Genomic DNA, 19,403 nt, shown 5'->3' with positions numbered 1-19,403 from the left:
TTACCTACCAGGCAGATTTATCTTGAATTTTACTATAGGCCAGATAATGTTATTCTACCCAAACGGTTGATAAGATCAAGCGCGAACTGATTCCATATTTAGCTTCTACCAGAATAAACCTCTGCTGAAAAAACTTGCAAACTGATGTTAAATACACCAAGGATGGGACATGTTTCTTTTGCTAAAAGTAAGGTGAAATACATATCCTTTGAAATGTGTTTTATGTAGAAAGTTGGGCATAGAAAAGTACGATAATTGTAATGGCATGAAAACAATTTTCCCTTGTGTTTCTAAGCATGATTGGAAAATACAGTTCGCCGGGATTAAGATGCGCGTCACGAAAGTAAAACTCGGTCCTACGTGAAAAACAATGTTCCAGACGATATGTTTCCATATCTTGCCTAACTCATGGGGAGGATTCCACGAATCCGACATCCTTGCAAATAATGGATTCATTATTCGCGGGGTTCGTGTCCGTATCGAGTAAAAGATACATCATTTGTGTTCCCACACAACTAAACGATTATAAAAATGGTTTTACATGTTTCACGCGTAACCTTAAATCATGAAATCATGTGACAGGATATTGCATCACTAAGTGCCAGATTTACATATTTATTGGAAGAATAGAATATCGATCAACATACATTATTGAAAAGAAAAGTTAACGAAATTTATATAAATGGCGGTAAAACAGGAATGTGCCAATTACTTTTCGTCACATATACAACACAATGCCAATATGATATTAAAGTAAATAAGGGTAATACTACTAAAAAAAATACTTCCATGCTATCAACAATGATTAACACTTAAAGTGTATCTAAGTATCCAAAACCACCGGCATTCCGAAATTTGGTCAGCGCCAACAGAGAGGTGACGTAAGTGTACGCCTCGGAGCACCAAAATGGCCAGTAGTCTGGATAAGCATTGAAACCGTGGAACTCTGTGATAGGTATGCGTCCATTCCATTTCTCTTTAAGGAGTTCCTGGTACACTTCCTCAGGAATGATTCCCTCCACGCCCCGGGCTGAGTTTTCATAGTAACGGAAATGATGGACGTCACCCGGGACGACGGTGCCATTTAAAAATTCGTCCATGTTCAGAGGATATCCACCATATGTCTTCATGTTGGAAAAATAAATAAATAAAATAAATAAATAAATAAGTAAATAAATAAGATTTAGGTTACAGACCTAATACATTGTTTCAAGCCTTGTTAATTGTTGCCACATTATATAAACAGTGCACAGTTTACTACGATTCAAGGTTTGCCGAAGTACAAAGGAAGAATTTGAGCCCACAAAAGAACGTCTTTCCCAAATGTTGAGGCTAAGGCCTGTGTTGTGATCGCCTTTCTTACTTTACCTATGATTGAATAAATTAAAAGTACCTAGTATATGAATTGCGTACAAAAAGAAATTTGTTGTTGTTGTAGGGTTTAACGCCATTTTTCAGCACACGATAGGCTATACATGGCGGACAGTATTAATGGTGGAGGAAGAAACCGAGCAGCAGAGAGACTGAGCCCACCAACTGTTTCGTCCAACAGGACCATCTATCAAAAACTCTTCTGATAGAAGGTCTTATTTCACAAAAATAACCCTTCTAGCCAGAAACTATGATGACTAAATCCTCTTTTCTGGCTAACGGGGTTATTTCGACAGCGATAACTCGCTATAAAAAATAGTTTCTTCACGGGGGGTGACGTCGACGGCGACGTTGGTGGCGTAGTCTCTCTGCTGCTAATCATTTTAGGATTTTTAGTTAAAAAATGTATCTAACCCAACTCGGTATCGTGTCCGAGGATCATGTAAATTTATCGTCACAAACCCGTGTGGTTTTCGTCGAGCATGACTAAAGAAATTTTTAAATTTATTGAGGTCCATGTCACCACTGCACCAAGTCTGATGAATATTTCTCAGCGTGTGTGCGTCAACTCCGTTAAACACTGCAAGAACGTTACAATTATCTCTGATCACTTTTGGAATTTGTGTATACCGCTGAGTCACATAAATGACATCAGCGTTTTTGTGTCGACCACGGGAGAATATTCTGGCTGGATTTTTTTGTTTATCCAACATTACATCGTCGTACACAACTTAGTTGTTAATTGATCCATCAATGTCGTCGACGGATGGAGCTTCTTCGATGTCAGTTATAAAATCAATAACATCTTCGTGAAAATCACTTTGATTTTCCATTATCGATTTTGCACTTTCGTTAAAATCTTTTTGCACTTGATAACATCGCTGATCGTCCACAGACGGGGCTATCAAATATAATTTATCCCACTTCATCCACTTCATTATTAAATTAAGTAACAGCTGTGTCTTACCCGACCCAGATGGACCTATGATAATCATTCGAACAGAATTTGGTAGCACTGAGTTATGCTTGATTGGCTCTTGTCGCTTTGTCGCGGAAAAGTCAGTGATTTCCATTAGATATATCAAAAAATAAATATGAATTTATATTGTGTGAAATGCCGAGCACGTACCCCAACTACGGATACGACAACAATTACAACAAAAAATAATCGACAAGCGCTCACGGGCAAGTGTGAACGATGTGGCACAAAAAAATTTAGATTTATTAAAAAAAAAAGCGGAGGTGATATCGCAGCCAAGTTAACAGCGCTGCCAGGAGCTCCTTGGGCTAAATACCCAGGAGAAAAACATCTTCCAGGATATGATTACTGTGCTCCAGGAACCCGACTTGATATCAGACTTGATGCTCAGGATCAACCAAAATCCGGCGAGTATCCGATAAACGCTATCGATGCAGCGTGCCATGCCCATGATGTAGCTTACCGAAGCAAGGATTTGCAACAGCACCATCTCGCGGACGTGAAATTAATTCATGCGTTAAATGCCATCCCTGATAAATCTTTCAAAGAAAGGTTAGCATCCTGGTTGATAAAAACTGCAATGAAGGGTAAATTAGCGTTAGGTACTGGTATATAATGGAGTCGATTTATTATTCCCCAAGCGGATACTGGAGAGGTAACGCGGCAATTAGTAAACTCGCTGAAGCAGCAAAAGTTACGGCGGTTACTGCCAAAAATTGGTTATCCCGACAGGCAATATGGCAAATTTATCTACCGCGCCCCAAACAAATTCACCTGGCGCATTTCGATGTTAGTGTACCAAATGAGGTTCATCAGGCTGATATATTATTTCTGCCACATGATACTATCCGAAGACGCACATACAAGTACGCGTTAACCATAGTTGATGTTGCCAGTAGATACAAAGATGCGGAACCGTTAACGACTAAAACATCATCTGAGGTTGCTTCTGCGTTTGAAAGAATTTATCGGCGAGGACCTACACCACAAGGTGGTCTACGATGGCCACATCTGCTACAAGTTGATCCTGGCAAAGAATTTCAAGGTGCGGTATCATCGTTGATGAAACAACATAACGTCACCATACGACGAGGACACACTGAAATTCACCGTGATCAGGCAATTGTTGAGCGATTCAATAGAACACTTGCTGAGCGGTTATTTGGATATCAATACGCGAAGGAATTTATTCAAGATACGAGATCGCGCGAATGGGTTGCAAGATTACCAAGCGTGATAGCTGCGCTAAATAATGAAATAACTCGAACAACCAACATGAAACCTTCCATCGTGATCACGAAAAAAAATATACCCGTACAACGTGATTCTTCAGCGCAGCCGATACTGGGTAATGTTACTGTAAGATATTTATATGAACCAGGCGAACTTGAAGGTGGTAAACGAAGAGCCACTGATCCCATTTGGAGTGTTACCACACATAGCATATCCACCGTGACAAGATCCACTGGCAGACCAGCAATCTATAGGTTGGATTCAACTGCTCCTCAACGCGGATTCACCCGTGAGCAACTTCAGGTAATTCCCGAGGACACACAATTGCCGCCAAAATCACTGAAGTGACTTAACTAGCGCTGGCACCCCGACGTCGATTACACTCAAGACAGGTCAACATGACATTATCACGTGTATGACCGCGACTGTTATCTTTTCTGTCTACGGTAAATTGTCTTGAATTTTTATTCGAATACTGCCATAGCATTATACAATTACAGCTCGCGCAGTGATTATTCTGTTGTTGTTTCAGCGCAACGACGAAGTCAACATCAAGATCAAAATCACGATTATTTTTTTTGTCACTCTGTTTGTAACCGAGTTTTTTTCTTATTACATCACCATCGGTGATGCTGTTGTTTTCATCGCTATCAGCGTTTGATTTAAAATCCGAAGGATTTTCCAAGACAATTCTTCGCAGTTGAGATATTCTTCTGACTCTGGACACCGCCAAGTAGACTAAGTTTGACCATTCGATTCGATCATCAATGATCCAGACAGTTGTATCTGAAATAGTTAGTCCTTGAGAATAATGAATGGTCATTGCGTATCCTAGCGTCCACGGGGATTTATTCATCGCTAGTGCATCCTCAACAGCATCGATGTCAACTAACACAATATCATTCAATACTAAATTCTGTTTCTCTGTCTTTCCTGGAATATCAACATCTATATTTTGTAACCGCGTATCAGTTGGTCTATAACATAACGGCGTTGGCAGCATTGGAAACTTTATTTTTTGTAACCGAAATAGCTGTTGTTGAAGTGTGTCTCTGACTATCTTTCTACTTGCCACTATCAAATCGTCTGGTTTCCACACGCGTAAAAAGTCACTCATCGAAGTTTCAGGAATCATCTCGCGCATGATTTCACATTGAATTTTATTCGGTTGTAGCCTGATTAGTGTTTTAAATTCTTTCAGCGTTGCATCAAGTGCTCGGTAATCATCAGACACTTCTTCGTGATAATCAACAAAATTCCTCAGCCAATCATGCGGAGATGCGCCGACAAACGGAGGTGGTTGACCGTGATCGCCGCACATAATCACTGCGGTATTTTTCGCTAGCAGCCAATCAAGAAATGTTGTTAACGTTTCCAGCGGCACCGTACATATCTCATCCCAAATTATTATATCATTGATATATTTTGTTCCCATTCGATCTGGCGTCCACACACCGCCGCTGTATTTGAAAAAGCTGTGATAAGTACAAGCATTGACTCCTCGCTGTTTCATCTCTCTGGCAAGTCTGTGTGTAGGTGTTAGCACAATCATATCTGAATTCCGAAATAATTCAATCGCTCGAGTTGTTTTACCAGACCCGCCCGGCCCGTTCAAATAAACAGTTTTATGTCTGGTGATTGGATCATCCACAGACGGTGCGGAAGATATTTCTGGCATTGTTGATTTATAATAATTATCCTCTGTTGCAACATCAGCGGATTCACAATACTCGTGTAACATCTCGGCTTTTATTCTCCACGAACCCCATTCATCTCCGCCGCAGAATTTCATTATATCGGTCAGTGATTCTGAATATTTCTTGTCGATGTAAAATGAATCCGTGGCAACTCTGACTGCGTTACCAGGAAATCGATTTGCCATCGATAACAAATTTATAGAAACATAAGCCAGCATTGAAGATCTCAAATGTGTGTATTGAGGCGATTCTCCGTCGATATAACTTACAATTGTGCCCAACTTTTTCCCGTCGGACAAGAACACATCCTCCCTGTTACAAAATATGTCTCTGGCAACCGCGTCGGCGATTATAAAATCCAATTCAGCTTCATCGATAATCAACCGCGAGTGATGCATTTTATGATCAAATGCTGCACCCTGAGTAAATTTACCGATTATTCTTCGTCCAAGATCTTTCGCTGTGATTTCACTGTTTTTGAGTTTGATCTTGAGAATTTTAGGAGCCTCACTGACAATGACATCCATTGGGGTATTTGGACACTCTCGTGCATACTCGCCGATAACTTCTTCGAGAATTACACGTTCTGGTGTTGGTAACCAAACTGATGTCTGCGGTCGATAACATATGATTGCTTCGCTGACAGTCAACGATACCAGTATGCCGCTGTCAAGCATGTATCGCAATAACACTATTGGTACCCAGCGCTTTTCGACGAAGTGTCTGCCAAACCAAACATAACAGCACGGATGAAGTCCCGCAGCAAATTCAAACGAAGTCACACGAGCAAATCCTGTCAGGTCAGCGTCGGGTAAACTGCCGTTTACGGCGACTCGTGTCATCGAGTTCGTGGGGTGTCCAAACCGCGCAAAGTATTCGCGGCACTCGCCGTTCCCGAGAAAGCTTCCTGGGTAGCAGGCAATCATATCCACGGAAATCATATCCCGGTAGTCATATCGGGTATTCCACAACCCGCCATGACCATACTCGACACAACTTAATTGTATATCCGAAAGAAACTGACTTCGGGTTGGTCTCCACGAATTTCTTTCTCTGGCGGCGTGAGCGGCAACACTTGGAACTGTAAAACAATTAACCAATAATTGCTCATCGCTAGCATCTCTCATATACATTTTTGCGAGTTTTTTCATTTGTTGGTGCAACGATTCTGTTCTGTATAATTCTCCGTTGGGTCTCACAAATTGATCATACTCGGAATCTTCGGAGCTCCTAAATAACCACACCGACACAGGGTCGGTTTTACTCAGCGCGTAAATAACCTCGTATATGTTTCCAGAATAAAACTTGACAACACGGTCTCGTGGAAATATTGTAACCGCATCAGTCCACGCGTGCGAATTATGATCAATAATTTCAATCGGTGTTCCTGACTTTTTATAATGCTTCGAACTGTATAATATTTCCCCGGTTAGTGTTTTTACTGTTATTGAGTATTTTAATTTACTTGATAGCGCAGCAACATGATTTATTGTTGCCCCGGTATCTTTAACCGATTCACCCCATGATGTTATTTTTTTACGTCGCAGGTCGGTTAAACCGTTTCCTCGTTTTGTGTTTTTAAAATGTTCCATTACTCGCTCGGATACACAATTCAACACCGTCGAAGTAAATGACGCAGTCATTCGCATCGGAGCGAGTTTATCAATTTTTGTTTTTTTTACAGGATATATTCCATAAATGACTGCGGTTACAGGATACGCTCGAGCGTAATATGGTATATCAATCCCGGTGAGCATTCCTGGTTTACAATTGCTGCTTAACAGAGCGGTCTTTCCGTTAGCAAGAACAGGGTCGAGTTTGTCACGGATAATCCACGTATCGTCTTCAACGTTGACGATAAATTTTATTCTGAAAAAATATTTCTTTTCACGTTGATGAAAATCAATATAATCAAAAATTGTTTTTGCTCGGGCATCATTCATTGTAGCATCGATGATGTCCTCGTCGCGGATAATTTTAAATGTCGACCATACATGAGATGCACCGTCGTCGCGGAATTCTTTCTTACCCTCGTTGATAATATCGAACAGATCAGTTAGATGCCGTCGTCGTGGATCCGGGTTTAGCCTGTCAAGATCGAATCTCCCGGTGCCAACTGCGGATAACCTCGAAAACACCTCCATGTTATATTTAAGACAAATATTTAAATAAGAAAATATTATATATACAATGAAACACTGCAGATGGTTAAAAGTTGGATCTGTAACAGTTTGTGGTAAGCCCTGTAGGAAGGAATTCTGCGGTGAACATATACAGAGCATCAAACGAGGAAGCACAGGACCTATTCGTTGCCTGCGATGTGGCATTGGTGTCAGAGGTAAAACACAATTATGTGCGGGGTGTGGGGGGAAACGATACCGTGAACTCAAGCGATATTACAATAAAAAAAATAACGGAGACGCGCTAAAATCCGAGAGTGATTATATAACTAGGTTTTCAGACAAATTATAAATTAGACAAATACATGAAGTATAAATGAATCAAGAATTTGTCCCACATCCCACAATCAAGAATTACGAAGCATCACGACAGGGAATAGTTAGAAATAGCAGGTTGAAAAAACCAGTTGGTGTTGTTAGTAATGCTGGTTATTTAATGTTCACTGCTGGAAAGAAACGTTATCTTAATCACAAGTTTGTGTTCGAGTGTTTCCGCGGAGAGATCAAAAAAGGTCTTGTAATTGATCATATTGATGGAGATAAACTTAATAATAATTTATCCAATTTGAGAGCTGTGACGCAGAGCGAAAATTGCAAGGCTGGTAATACTGGGGGGAAGAGAGAGTCTAGGGTAGTTGTATCCATAAACTTAAATACAAAAGAAGAAATAATATTTCGCTCAATGACCTCAGCTGGCAAGTATTTCGATATTTGTGCACCCTCAGTACGAAATGTCGCAGAAAATATATATAAATCCGCGTTGACAAAAAAGTATAATAATCAGAAAATTATATTTCGTTATCACGATGATTTTCCTAACGGAGATAACTTCGTTAGGCATATCTCATGCAATTAGTCCCCTCCCCTTGTGCAATAGGTAAATTTATCGAGCGCAGTATTACAGGTACGAGCAGACGATTTTCTGCACAAGGAAGTAAATAACTTCCCTTGTTTTTCCCCTTGACAAGTCAAGGTGACAGCGCAAGAATGATTTTATCTTCCGGATTTTATCAAAGCAAACGCGTATTTATCTTTTTTTTCACAGACAATATCGCTATTTTATTACACTTGTTCGGGTTTATGCTCATCTGTGGTTTCCACATGATCATATTTAAGAAAATACGTTTTAAACAAATCACGCTGAGGTATTTCTGAACTTTCGGGTAACAGTCAGTTTATATACAATATCGTCCTGATATCATATTGGGGTTTCGAAACCCAACGAAGTTGCACAACTTTCTCCGTTATCGCCCCGTTTCGGGGTAACCTTTTACCCCAAAACAGGGTTGATTTCAGGGGTACGTGTGCAACTTGTTGGATGTAGAATTATAACCCCGCATTGTGTTTGTACCGTCCTAGGATAAGTTATGTGTTTGCGCCGTCTTAGGATAAGTTAGAATTAAGTTATATGTTTGTACCGTCTTAAGATAAGTTATATATACAATTGTAAAATACAACTGCTGTAAATAGCTTCTACTGCTGTAAATACAACTGCTGCTGTAAATAGCTTCTACTGTAAATACTATATGTTTGTGCCGTCCCTAGGTTAAGTTAGAATTAAGTTATATGTTATGTGTTATCCCCATATGAGCCTTGCTAGCTTATCAAATGGTAAGCTAGGAGGTTCACAAATGGGGAATGTCTCGTCGTTTCGCAAACACACCCTCTGGGCTTTCTAGACTGTTATTTGGCAGTTTAGGAGCTCAATCAGGGGTAGTGTTTCCGCCCCTCCTGAGTTTGGTAGGATGTCATAAGACACCCTAGAGACTCAAAGGAGATGTGATGTTTTTTTATTTTAAATATTTAAAAATATATATAAATATGAATGAAGAAAATATCAGTAATGTGATTGATGCTATTAAAAAATTAGAAAAACAAGGATTTAATATATTACTAAATGTTGAAACTATTCTGTCTGATTTTGAATCATTATACGAAGCTAAGTGCGCAGGGCGTTATATTCTTCCTGCTCAATATCGATTCATAAAGATGATCCAAAATAATTTGTATAAATCGCTAGCCAGCGTAGCGGAGACACAAATAAATGAATTTGTTCCACTGTCTCGTGCAATCGAAAAGATCAGGCTGGCACTGGCAGCCGAGTATGAAACTAAAAAGATAATTAACAATCGGGTCCGGAAATTAAAGCATTGTATGTCCGCTGACGAAGTTAAGGATGAAAATCCAGAGAATTTTGAAGTCAATGATAGCTTTGTCACGGATGACGAAGTCATTCACGAAGTCAACGGGAAGTAAATACCTCACCTTGACTTCGTCAAATACCTTGATAAAATCAAGGAAGTGAAATCGGTACCTAGAAGTGAAATCGAAAGTAAAAAAAAAGTAATATTTTTTTTACTGTGTAAATTATGCAACTGTCCGATTTCGTTGGTTTTCATAGCAAAATACCCCACAAAATTCGTGACTTTGGTCTGTTTTGTTAAATTTTACTAGCAAATACCGTTATGAATCTGTGACTTTGGTCTGTTTCGTTGGTTTTCATAGCAAAATACCGTTATGAATCTGTGACTTTGGTCTGTTTTGTTAAATTTTGCCAGCAAATACCCCCATGAATCCTTGACTTTGGCCAGTGGTAAAAAAAATATATATAAAGTAAAATATTTTTGAAATTCTTCGAATTTCAGGATGGAAATGTCTTTGGCATTTTTAAAAATCCTTTGGATGGAAATGTCTTTGACATTTCTATTGCAGGATCTTATCGAGATCATCCCGTGAAATGCACGAGTGAGCAACATTGAGGATTTGGTCTGCATCACAAGTAATCATCGTGATATTGTTTTCGCGGAGTTGCTTCAGCTGAAAATCTGTCAGTAAAAAGTCATCATTGCCGTACTTATCGATGATTATTTTAACAACGCCCGGGGGATGATTTCCGGTAAATATTTTTCGGATGAATTCTTCAAGCGCGCTTTTGTCAACGATGGAACATTTCACGTGTTGATACATACTATTATTTTCGCGTTCATTTAATATAATTTATTATGACAGTGCTGTCGCTGATGGTGATGTCGTTAGCGTTTCCCACAGTGCTATCATCGTCGTCATCGTCGTTGTCAGCGAAATCACTGTCAGAGACATCTTCATCACTGACAACAAAATCACTGTCAGAATCACGCTGTGATTCACAAACATTTTGTGTTTCCACGCTAGCGTCAGAACTGTCAGAGAGATTTTCATCATCATCATCATACTGTTGGTAATTCGAAGATTTTTTGGACATTATTATGATATGATATTATTAATTGAAAGTCCTTGAAAAATGCTTTGTATTTTTACGATGGAAATCGTTTCACGATGAAAGTCCTTAGGACGGAAATCGTTTCACGATGAAAATCTTAAGATTTTACCAGCATATTAATACTAACAGTCGCCCCACGCAGGTCCAACAGTCTATGTTGCTGGTCAGTGACTTTAAAATTCATCCTTGTCAGCGTCGGATTATGACACCGCAACGATACTGGATTGATTGGCTCTTGCACAATCAAAAATCCAGGTGGCTCTCTAGGAGTAAATGAATACAGTATAAACCCTTGCTGGGCTTGATTCGATGTTGTCGTGTCTATGTTGTAACTGCCATCGATGACATCACATACAAGATTGACCGCGACGACATCAGTGATTGCTACGATGCCCGGAGAAATATGCCGGCCATCGCTCGCTGTGGAATTATCATGTGCCAAGATAACGGGTTCTGGTAGTATTCGTTTGTGTTGTGCAAGTATGTCATCGAAGTATTCATCGACGATATCAGTGACGAATTTTCGCAAGATGACCGGGGAAACATATCCTGGTAATTTAAAATTCGGCAGTTCAGCTTCGGTCAGCGAGTACTTATCCAAAAATTGTTGTTTAATGATGGAGCTACTGTCGGTTACTACCTGAATCATTCGTTGGTTAATATATTCCATATCTGCGGCAATCTGATTTAATATTTCGATTTGCTTAATAATTTCTCCACGTGAACCTGTTACATCGGAAAGATGTTCTTGGAAGCGTTGCCGTAGATGCGCTAGTTGCGCGCGGTGCTCCACATTAATAGTTTTAAAAAATTCAGTAATTTCGCTCAGATAAACACGAAATCCTAATCCTCCCACTCCCGTTGAATATGTTGCACGAGTAAAAGTCAACACAATATCGCCGCCGTCACTAAGAGGCGGGATCCACCTATCCACCGTTGCACCTTTAATATCATCCAGACGTGGCCTATAACCGGGTGTAATTCCGTGATATGACTTCGCGTCAGTGATATAATCGGATTTTTCTGGTGCAACGGGTGGTGTCGGTGGTGCCGGTGGTGGATTTCGAGGCCATCCTAATACTGTTCTGATTGAACTGTTATAAATGTCTACGTGGTAACCCGGCGTTGAGATTTCGATGACCGTTGACAGCGTTGGCTCGTGTGCAGTGATTGATATTTTTGCTTCTTTTCCGGTGATACGTTTTATTTGACGCTGTATTTCTTTGTTGATTTCCTCTATCTGATAACTCCCAGTGGGTAACGCAATGACGTTCCAATCTGGGGTTCCATCAGCGTTATTCTGATACGAAAAAACAAATGAGTTATTCGGCAACTGTCCGTGAAATGATGTCGACCTGATATTGGGCCAACTGTGATATACTCGTAATTGTGCCAACGCGATTTCACTTACTGGAATTGCAGTTGGAAAATTAATATCGAATTCAGGTTGCGTCGAGGACACTGATATCATTGATGTTTTTACCGGAGCTGTATTTACGACTATGTCGAGCAGCGCTTGGCGCTGAATTATCTCCATCGCTATTGTTGTTGTTCGTTTTCAAATGAAAACCGTTTTCGGTTTCAGTATTCACCGCGCGTTCGTAGTCGCGGTATATGTTGGACATGAGCGTGAATTCAGAATCTGATATGTTGTTGTCGTCTACGTTGGATGATATCAACGAGGACAATTTCGAGTAGGCGCTGTTGGCCGCGTTGGCTACCCGCGTATACTCGTGTAATTTTGTTATCGCGCACGAAGATATTTTTTTCGCGATGATGTTGGCGACTCCTGCGATCGTCGTTGAGGCAGAAATTGTGATTGTGATAGCGATTTCAGCAGTAACTGGTGTCAGCGCAGACAATAGCACACCCGTGGATGCAACCACCGCGGATACCGAATACACTATTGTGTCTAGTACAGTTACACGCCGTTTGTATTTTTTTATTTTTGTTGCGCATCTGTCAATGGTGTTTTTCAACGTTGATTGCCATTCGCGTACCTGATCATATCGATATTGCTGAGCGCTTAATGACTCTGTCATTGATGACGTTGTCATCGGTGTTGTCGTTGATGCTGATTTCATTATTCAATTACGTGGTAACCAATTGAGGCGTTTCTGCGACGAATTCCAAACACCACCAGTAGGATGTTGCGGTTAATTTCTTGTCTGCGGCTTCAAGTATAAATATTTCTTCGGTTCCGCTGTTTAGTATTATAGTTACAACCCCGGAATACTTATCGGTGGAATGTCTCCAAGGATATGTTGTGAAGATTTCAAATTTAGCGGCTGAAAACACAGACAACCTGTACACGCCAGTGGCTGTTGCTGTGTATTTGATAGTATTATTTTGTCGGGACCATGTTGCGAATCCCGATGATACCGTGAATACGATGTTGGTGATATGCCCGGGAGTAACTGTAACGGGGACTTTAATCAAACTGGTTTTGTTAACGATCTCAGGAATTCCCGATACGATATCCTGCTGTGTTCGTTTGATCGTGTCAATGTCGGTCTTGATATCAACGAGTTTCATATCGACGACTGGAGGAGTTGCAAAGAACTTATCAACGGTCTCACCAGTTTTTTGATAGTTTCTTCGAAATCTTGCAAACGCGCCCACGTGAACATCATACTCTGCCCGCAACGTAGTTAGTTTATCGTCAACGGTGTCTACGTATTGTTTGTTTGCGGCATCTTCGGGACCTTCCGGATTTTTTAGAACGGTTATTTTGTTGCCGTTCATGCTGAGTTCGCCTGTCATTGTATCACCGGTCTTCGCTACACGCGTCGTTGCGACTTTTCGTGCATCATCTCGCAGCATCGCAATTGATATCGACGAATCTCTGATTCTGCCACTGTCAGTGAATACAACGATGTTGTCCGTGACAGCTCCAATAACCCTGCGAATTATGTCATTCCACTTAATGTTACTGGTTCTTAGCTTGCCGTGCCTGTCCTGAAAAATATAACCTCATCTGGGTCTATCCCGGTTAGATTTAAAAGATCATCAATTTCATCTTTGGTCGCATACGCTGATAAATCGATATCCTTTTTTTCTTCCTTGGTTCTGCTTGATCTTCCGTAAATATCAACCATTATCTGTTATGGGGTTGTTTAAATTTGGAAATCATTGATGATTTTTCAACGTGTATTCATGCACGACTTTATGAGGAGGAATCGCTGGATGTTTTGTTATCGCGTCAAGAACATTCAAAACCTCTTGACCACATATCGGAGGATCAATTAATGTTTGTGTTGGTAACGTTGACTGCCAAACTGGAATTGGAAATCCTTGGACGTACCTGAGAAATTCAACTGGCGGTGCTAGCCCGTACGAATCGAAATAGATAATTCCACGCGGATCGATCGCATAAGCAACCCAATGAGTCCCAGGGCCTTCCTTGTTGTCAAGATTAATAATTCCTGTTTCTGGGTTATTCGGTGTTGCTGGTAATTCATCTCGCATAAATACACCTTTGAAGGATTTTATGCGTAATTGTTTAGCAGCATTAAGTAAATCAAAATTGCTTGCTGGAACTTTTTTCAAAACCTTTTTGGGTACCATGACGCCGGAGTTCCCGGTAGTCTTAGACCCGCTCCGTATTGTTCCACTGGAAGTTTTAAACGATTGGGCTGAGGCATAGTTGTCTTTCGGGGGCGTCTTGTTGGTTTTTGTGTTCTTGTTTTTTTTTTTTTTAGACTTTCCTTGTGTAAAATTCCCTTTCCGGTTACTTTCTTTAGTGCCATTCCAGCAGCGGTTCCAACTGCTTCTAACGCGGCTGCCTTTGCCGCGGCGGCTGCTGCTGGTGCTAACGCGGCGGCAATTATTGGGAGAAATGGAAGTATTCCGCCGGTCTTTTTGACCATATCTTTGACCGCGGCCGGAGAGAGATCAATTCGAACTCCAGTCGTGCCCTGCTTCGCGCTGTTGAAATGTTTTAGCTGAGTTTTAGTCAGCGACAGCTTGTTTGAACTACCCGCTAGCTGATCATGCTTTAACGTTATTGATGTCCCACATGTGCTCGCGTTTTTCGATTGCAATTTCTTCACCTGACCAGGAGTCAGTGACACATTAACGTAACTGTATGACATTTTATTTAATACGATATTGATCTAATTGTTTACAAGTGGAAACCTAAAAGGTTTTGGAGCACCTACAGGTTTTCTACTGGGGCATCGATGACTCTCATTCGTCCGCCAACACCTTCAAGCAACATTGATTTATCAGAGAGTATAACAGCAATTGCTCTGAAACCAGCGGGACCTGCAAGTACGACTGGAGGCCCGGCCGCATCAACTGCTGCAGCTGGAAACTGGCCCACGCCAGCCTTGAAGTGTATATCAACGACAGATTGTTTGGTTAAATCCATATGTTCCAGAGAAAAGTAATAAATCGGATACCGCGATATGAAATCCAACTGAGATATCTGTAGACCGGTATCAATATTTTGATCACGTCCCATAAATGTCAGAAGGCGGTGATACGCACGTGCAACCTTATTGTCGTCAAAATCTATACGTATATCTTCGGGCGGTTCTTGATGTCCGTTTACCCGCAGCGAAACCCCTCTGACCTGAAGTTTGTCAAATGCCATAGGATTTCTTGTTTGATCGTTTAATATCTTATATTCTTGGAATGCAACGAAAATATGTCGTGGCGCTGATACTCCCTGCTGTGATGATATATGCCACGTAAATTGCCCGGCTCCGGAACCCAGAATTGAATCTGTTGTTGTTGTCAACCACGATATTAATGATTTACCACCTGAGTCCATGAAAGAGAGTAGCCGTTGCTCTTCAGTGATCGATGGGGACATCACTGGCATCCACAACGCAAGCTTGGATAATACTACTTTACCATGAAGTGCTCTAGTTGCGGCAGCATCAGCACCCGGACCGTGCTAGATAGCATCATTGCTATCACCTTTTCTGACAAGTACAACCGTATGATTGGCTCCAAAAATAACCTTTCGGACACCTCTGCAGAATCCAAAGATGTGAGACAGCGGAATCGCACACGAAAATCTTCCGTCATCTGATAACATTGATTTGCGCGCTGCAAACCCCAGATTGTAATTAGAGTTGGGAAATGCTATATTTTCAACATCAACATTAGCGTTTCTGGCATTATTTTGTGGTCGTCTTGAAATACTGGGTCTATGATCCGGATAATCAGAATTATCCTTAGCGAACATCATGGTCGGACCGGCTGATCTGGTGTAATCATCTGAGTATCTTGCTAATCCGATAATTGTTGTGGCAACGTCGACGTTATCCTGAATTGTTTCAATTTCTCTCCCGTCAATGCTATATGAAGCACTTTTGAACAGCGCCATGATGCCGTTGTTAACAAAACCAACTTGGTCATTTGCTCCGTATGGTGTGTCATCGTTTTTTAAAATACTACCTTCGACTTCAAGGAACGCTTCCGCGGGCAAGAAATATCTGCTTGTATCCTGAACTCGTAATTCAATTCTGCTCGGCTGATTGGCTGATGTTGCTTCGTAGGAATAATACTGATAATCGCGCACAGATTCATCTTTAAGCGTTGGTGCATCCATGTCGAACGCTGGATCAGATACACGTTTGAACATTATATAAAATTATTGTCGTCTAAAACGAAGACCACTTCCTATCAGGCTCGTATTTATTTGTTTGGGTATTTGGTTTACTAGCGCCGCAAGTTTTTGATTTGCGGATTGATTTATTACTTTACTGACATCCGCGGGCATAAGTTCAGTGCTCGGCAATTTTACTGGCGGTGGTTTAACCGCTTTTGGTCTACGTGCTAACCGTAACAGTCTCTCCTTGATTGACGTGAATGCTTTACCCGCAAGATCAACAATTGCTCCATGGGCTTTATCCTTGACAACATCAATCGCTTTCATCGACAGTTGTTTCGCAATCGGTAACGCCTTAGGGGCTATCCTTGAAAACAAACCCGTAACAACATCACCGACACCATCTCCGTAGGTTGCTCTGTAGACCGGTATTCGTGAATTCACTACTCTGACTGGACTGGGTCGAGTATCGTGTATGATCATTTTATTTAATTGTTGTTCTCTCTAACTAAAATTATTAGTCGCTGTAATAACCATCTGCGAGTTCATTAACAAGTTCACGGTAGATGCCGATATCCATGATACCACGCTGAAATAGTCGTTGACAGATATCAGCCGCTTCATTAATTATTTCTGGTGAGTTATTTCCGGCACGTTTTCCTCCGATGAGCACTTCTAACCGAGATACATCGTCGATGATATTATTAGGACAAGCAATAAAATCAGATCCCAAACCCTTTCCTGTTGTCGGTACAATTCTTGGGAATAAAATATCTTGCGACAAACTTTCAGGAGATGTTGTTAAGTCAATTATCGGCGACCTAGTTTGTTTGGATTTTTGGCCACGCGGACTTTGTTTGGATGCAGCCTCGTATTCACTTAACGGGACCAGGTCGGGGTCTATTACTCTTCGCCGTGAAGGATATTGATGTTGCTCTATCTGTTGCAGCGGCGGAGGAAGTTGATATTTTTCATATTGCGGTGTAGATTGTTTATGCGGTGGTGAAATATCAAGTTTACGCATAGCGTCTACAAGTCTATCGTGTTTTATATCACCCCTACTGATCATTTTTTTATTTTCACGTATGCGATACGAATATTTAATAAAATTATCATCTGTTACAGAACCATATTCTGGGTTTAAAGATACATCTCTTTGAATCAATCCTAACAGTATTGTCTCGGGCAATTTCTCCTCTGGTACACTTTTAAGAAGTTTAATATAGTCCGGCTTAAATCTTTCAGCTGGGTCAGTAATTCTTTGTGTTACTCGCTTACCAACAGGTAATGACACAACAGCTTTTTCACCAGGTGGAGGCGGAGGTAAAGGATGAGGTCCAGCTGAAATATCCTGTAAAATTTTCCCATGTTGAGTTAACAACTCTTTGGTAGCCGTTGCAGCTTTTTCAGTAGCTGTTGTTACGGGTTTAAATAATTCCTCCGCGGCCTCTGCGAAACCTTCATTTACTTGCTGTCTTACTTGTAATTTTTCTCTGACACTATCTCTGACAGGAATAAATTTTTTGATTGCTTCAAGTCGTTCTCGAGCTAGTCTAGCAGAATATGCTTCTCCGATGTTGGCCATTATTGTTAACCTAAATTTTTAATTCACAACAGAAATCCTAAAATGATTAGCAGCAGAGAGACTACGCCACCAACGTCGCCGTCGACGTCACCCCCCGTGAAGAAACTATTTTTTATAGCGAGTTATCGCTGTCGAAATAACCCCGTTAGCCAGAAAAGAGGATTTAGTCATCATAGTTTCTGGCTAGAAGGGTTATTTTTGTGAAATAAGACCTTCTATCAGAAGAGTTTTTGATAGATGGTCCTGTTGGACGAAACAGTTGGTGGGCTCAGTCTCTCTGCTGCTAACCGGGAAATCCCCGGAAAGAACCATCGACCCACGAGAAGCTACTGGCAAGCTTTCTCACATACCCACACTGGCCGAATCCGAGACTCGAACCCACGCAGACAGAGGTGAGATGGCAGTGATCCGTAACGGAGAGCGCTTTAGACCACTCGGCCACTCGGGGTCCCTTCTACAAAGATAGTAAGGATAAACTTTTACTTCGGAAAACAATAAAGAACCTATTATTTCAACCTCTCTGCAGATCTTTTTTTGGTGCTGGTGGGTACAATTAAATAGCTTTCCCTTAACAGTTGGATGACTTCGGTGGCCTAGTGATTAGAGCGTCCACACCGGATGCGGGAGCTCGTTGGTTTGAACCCCGGCCGAGTCATACCAAAGACTTCTAAAAATGTTACTAACAGCTGCTCGTTAGGCGCTCAGCATTAAGAGGTTAGTGCTAGGACTGGTCGGCCTGGTGTCAGGATAATGTGACTGGGTGGGACACCATGGTACATGTCACTTTAAACTGCCACACTGCAGACATCGTAGCGATATGACTGGAAAATTGTTAAAGCTACGTTAAAAATCTAAATCACACACTTAATAGTTGTTTTATCTTATTTTTTTCTCTGTTGTTCCATTTTGATTATAATGATATGTCAATCAAACGTCTTAAGCACTTTCTTATATTATTACCTACAGGCAGTTCTATGGCTATTGTAAGTTCCGGACTTATTATTACCTACAGGCAGTTCTATGGCTATTGTAAGTTCCGGACTTATTATTACCTACAGGCAGTTCTATGGCTATTGTAAGTTCCGGACATATTATTACATACAGGCAGTTCTATGGCTATTGTAAGTTCCGGACTTATTATTACCTACAGGCAGTTCTATGGTAAGTTCCGGAAATGTCCAGCCTACGCTATATACATTAGAAACTCCCTTCTAATGAATAAAATTCATGAATTGATTTGAGTTACTCCGTATGTCAAATCAGATATATCAAACAAAATATAATTTACATCAAACGAGTTGATTCTGAAACTATGTTGACATAAATTTGCTGCATAGGTTTTAGAATTTTTTTAAGTCTGTGGAATTAAGTACATGTATCACAAACTAACCTGCATAGGAGAACATTATGTGATTGTGGTAAGGTACGTGTTAAATAAGGTTGGCTGATACATAGGAACGTTTACTTACTTTAGGTCTATTTGGTTGGGTAAAACATACTGTAGTAAATTTAGAGTATGTGCACTTGGTTGTAGTG

At 40.8% G+C, this 19,403-nt stretch overlaps 1 protein-coding gene across 1 annotated transcript in view; it reads right to left on the bottom strand.

The window, feature by feature from the left end:
- Positions 1–595: 595 nt before the first annotated feature.
- Positions 596–19,403, bottom strand: part of LOC149781127 (uncharacterized) — a 40,004-nt gene continuing 21,196 nt past the window's right edge. Inside the window, exon 9 of the mRNA XM_089935235.1 lies at positions 596–1,124. Coding sequence (XP_089791361.1) covers positions 813–1,124 — 312 coding nt within the window. The 3' untranslated portion in view covers positions 596–812. The remainder of the gene's footprint in view (positions 1,125–19,403) is intronic.

The sequence above is a fragment of the Sinohyriopsis cumingii genome, chromosome 15 (assembly GCF_028554795.1).
Source record: "Sinohyriopsis cumingii isolate HCF-2022 chromosome 15, ASM2855479v2, whole genome shotgun sequence".
Taxonomy (NCBI): domain Eukaryota; kingdom Metazoa; phylum Mollusca; class Bivalvia; order Unionida; family Unionidae; genus Sinohyriopsis; species Sinohyriopsis cumingii.
The sequence above is the reverse complement of the archived record's forward strand: the minus strand, read 5'-3'. Positions and strand labels throughout refer to the sequence as shown.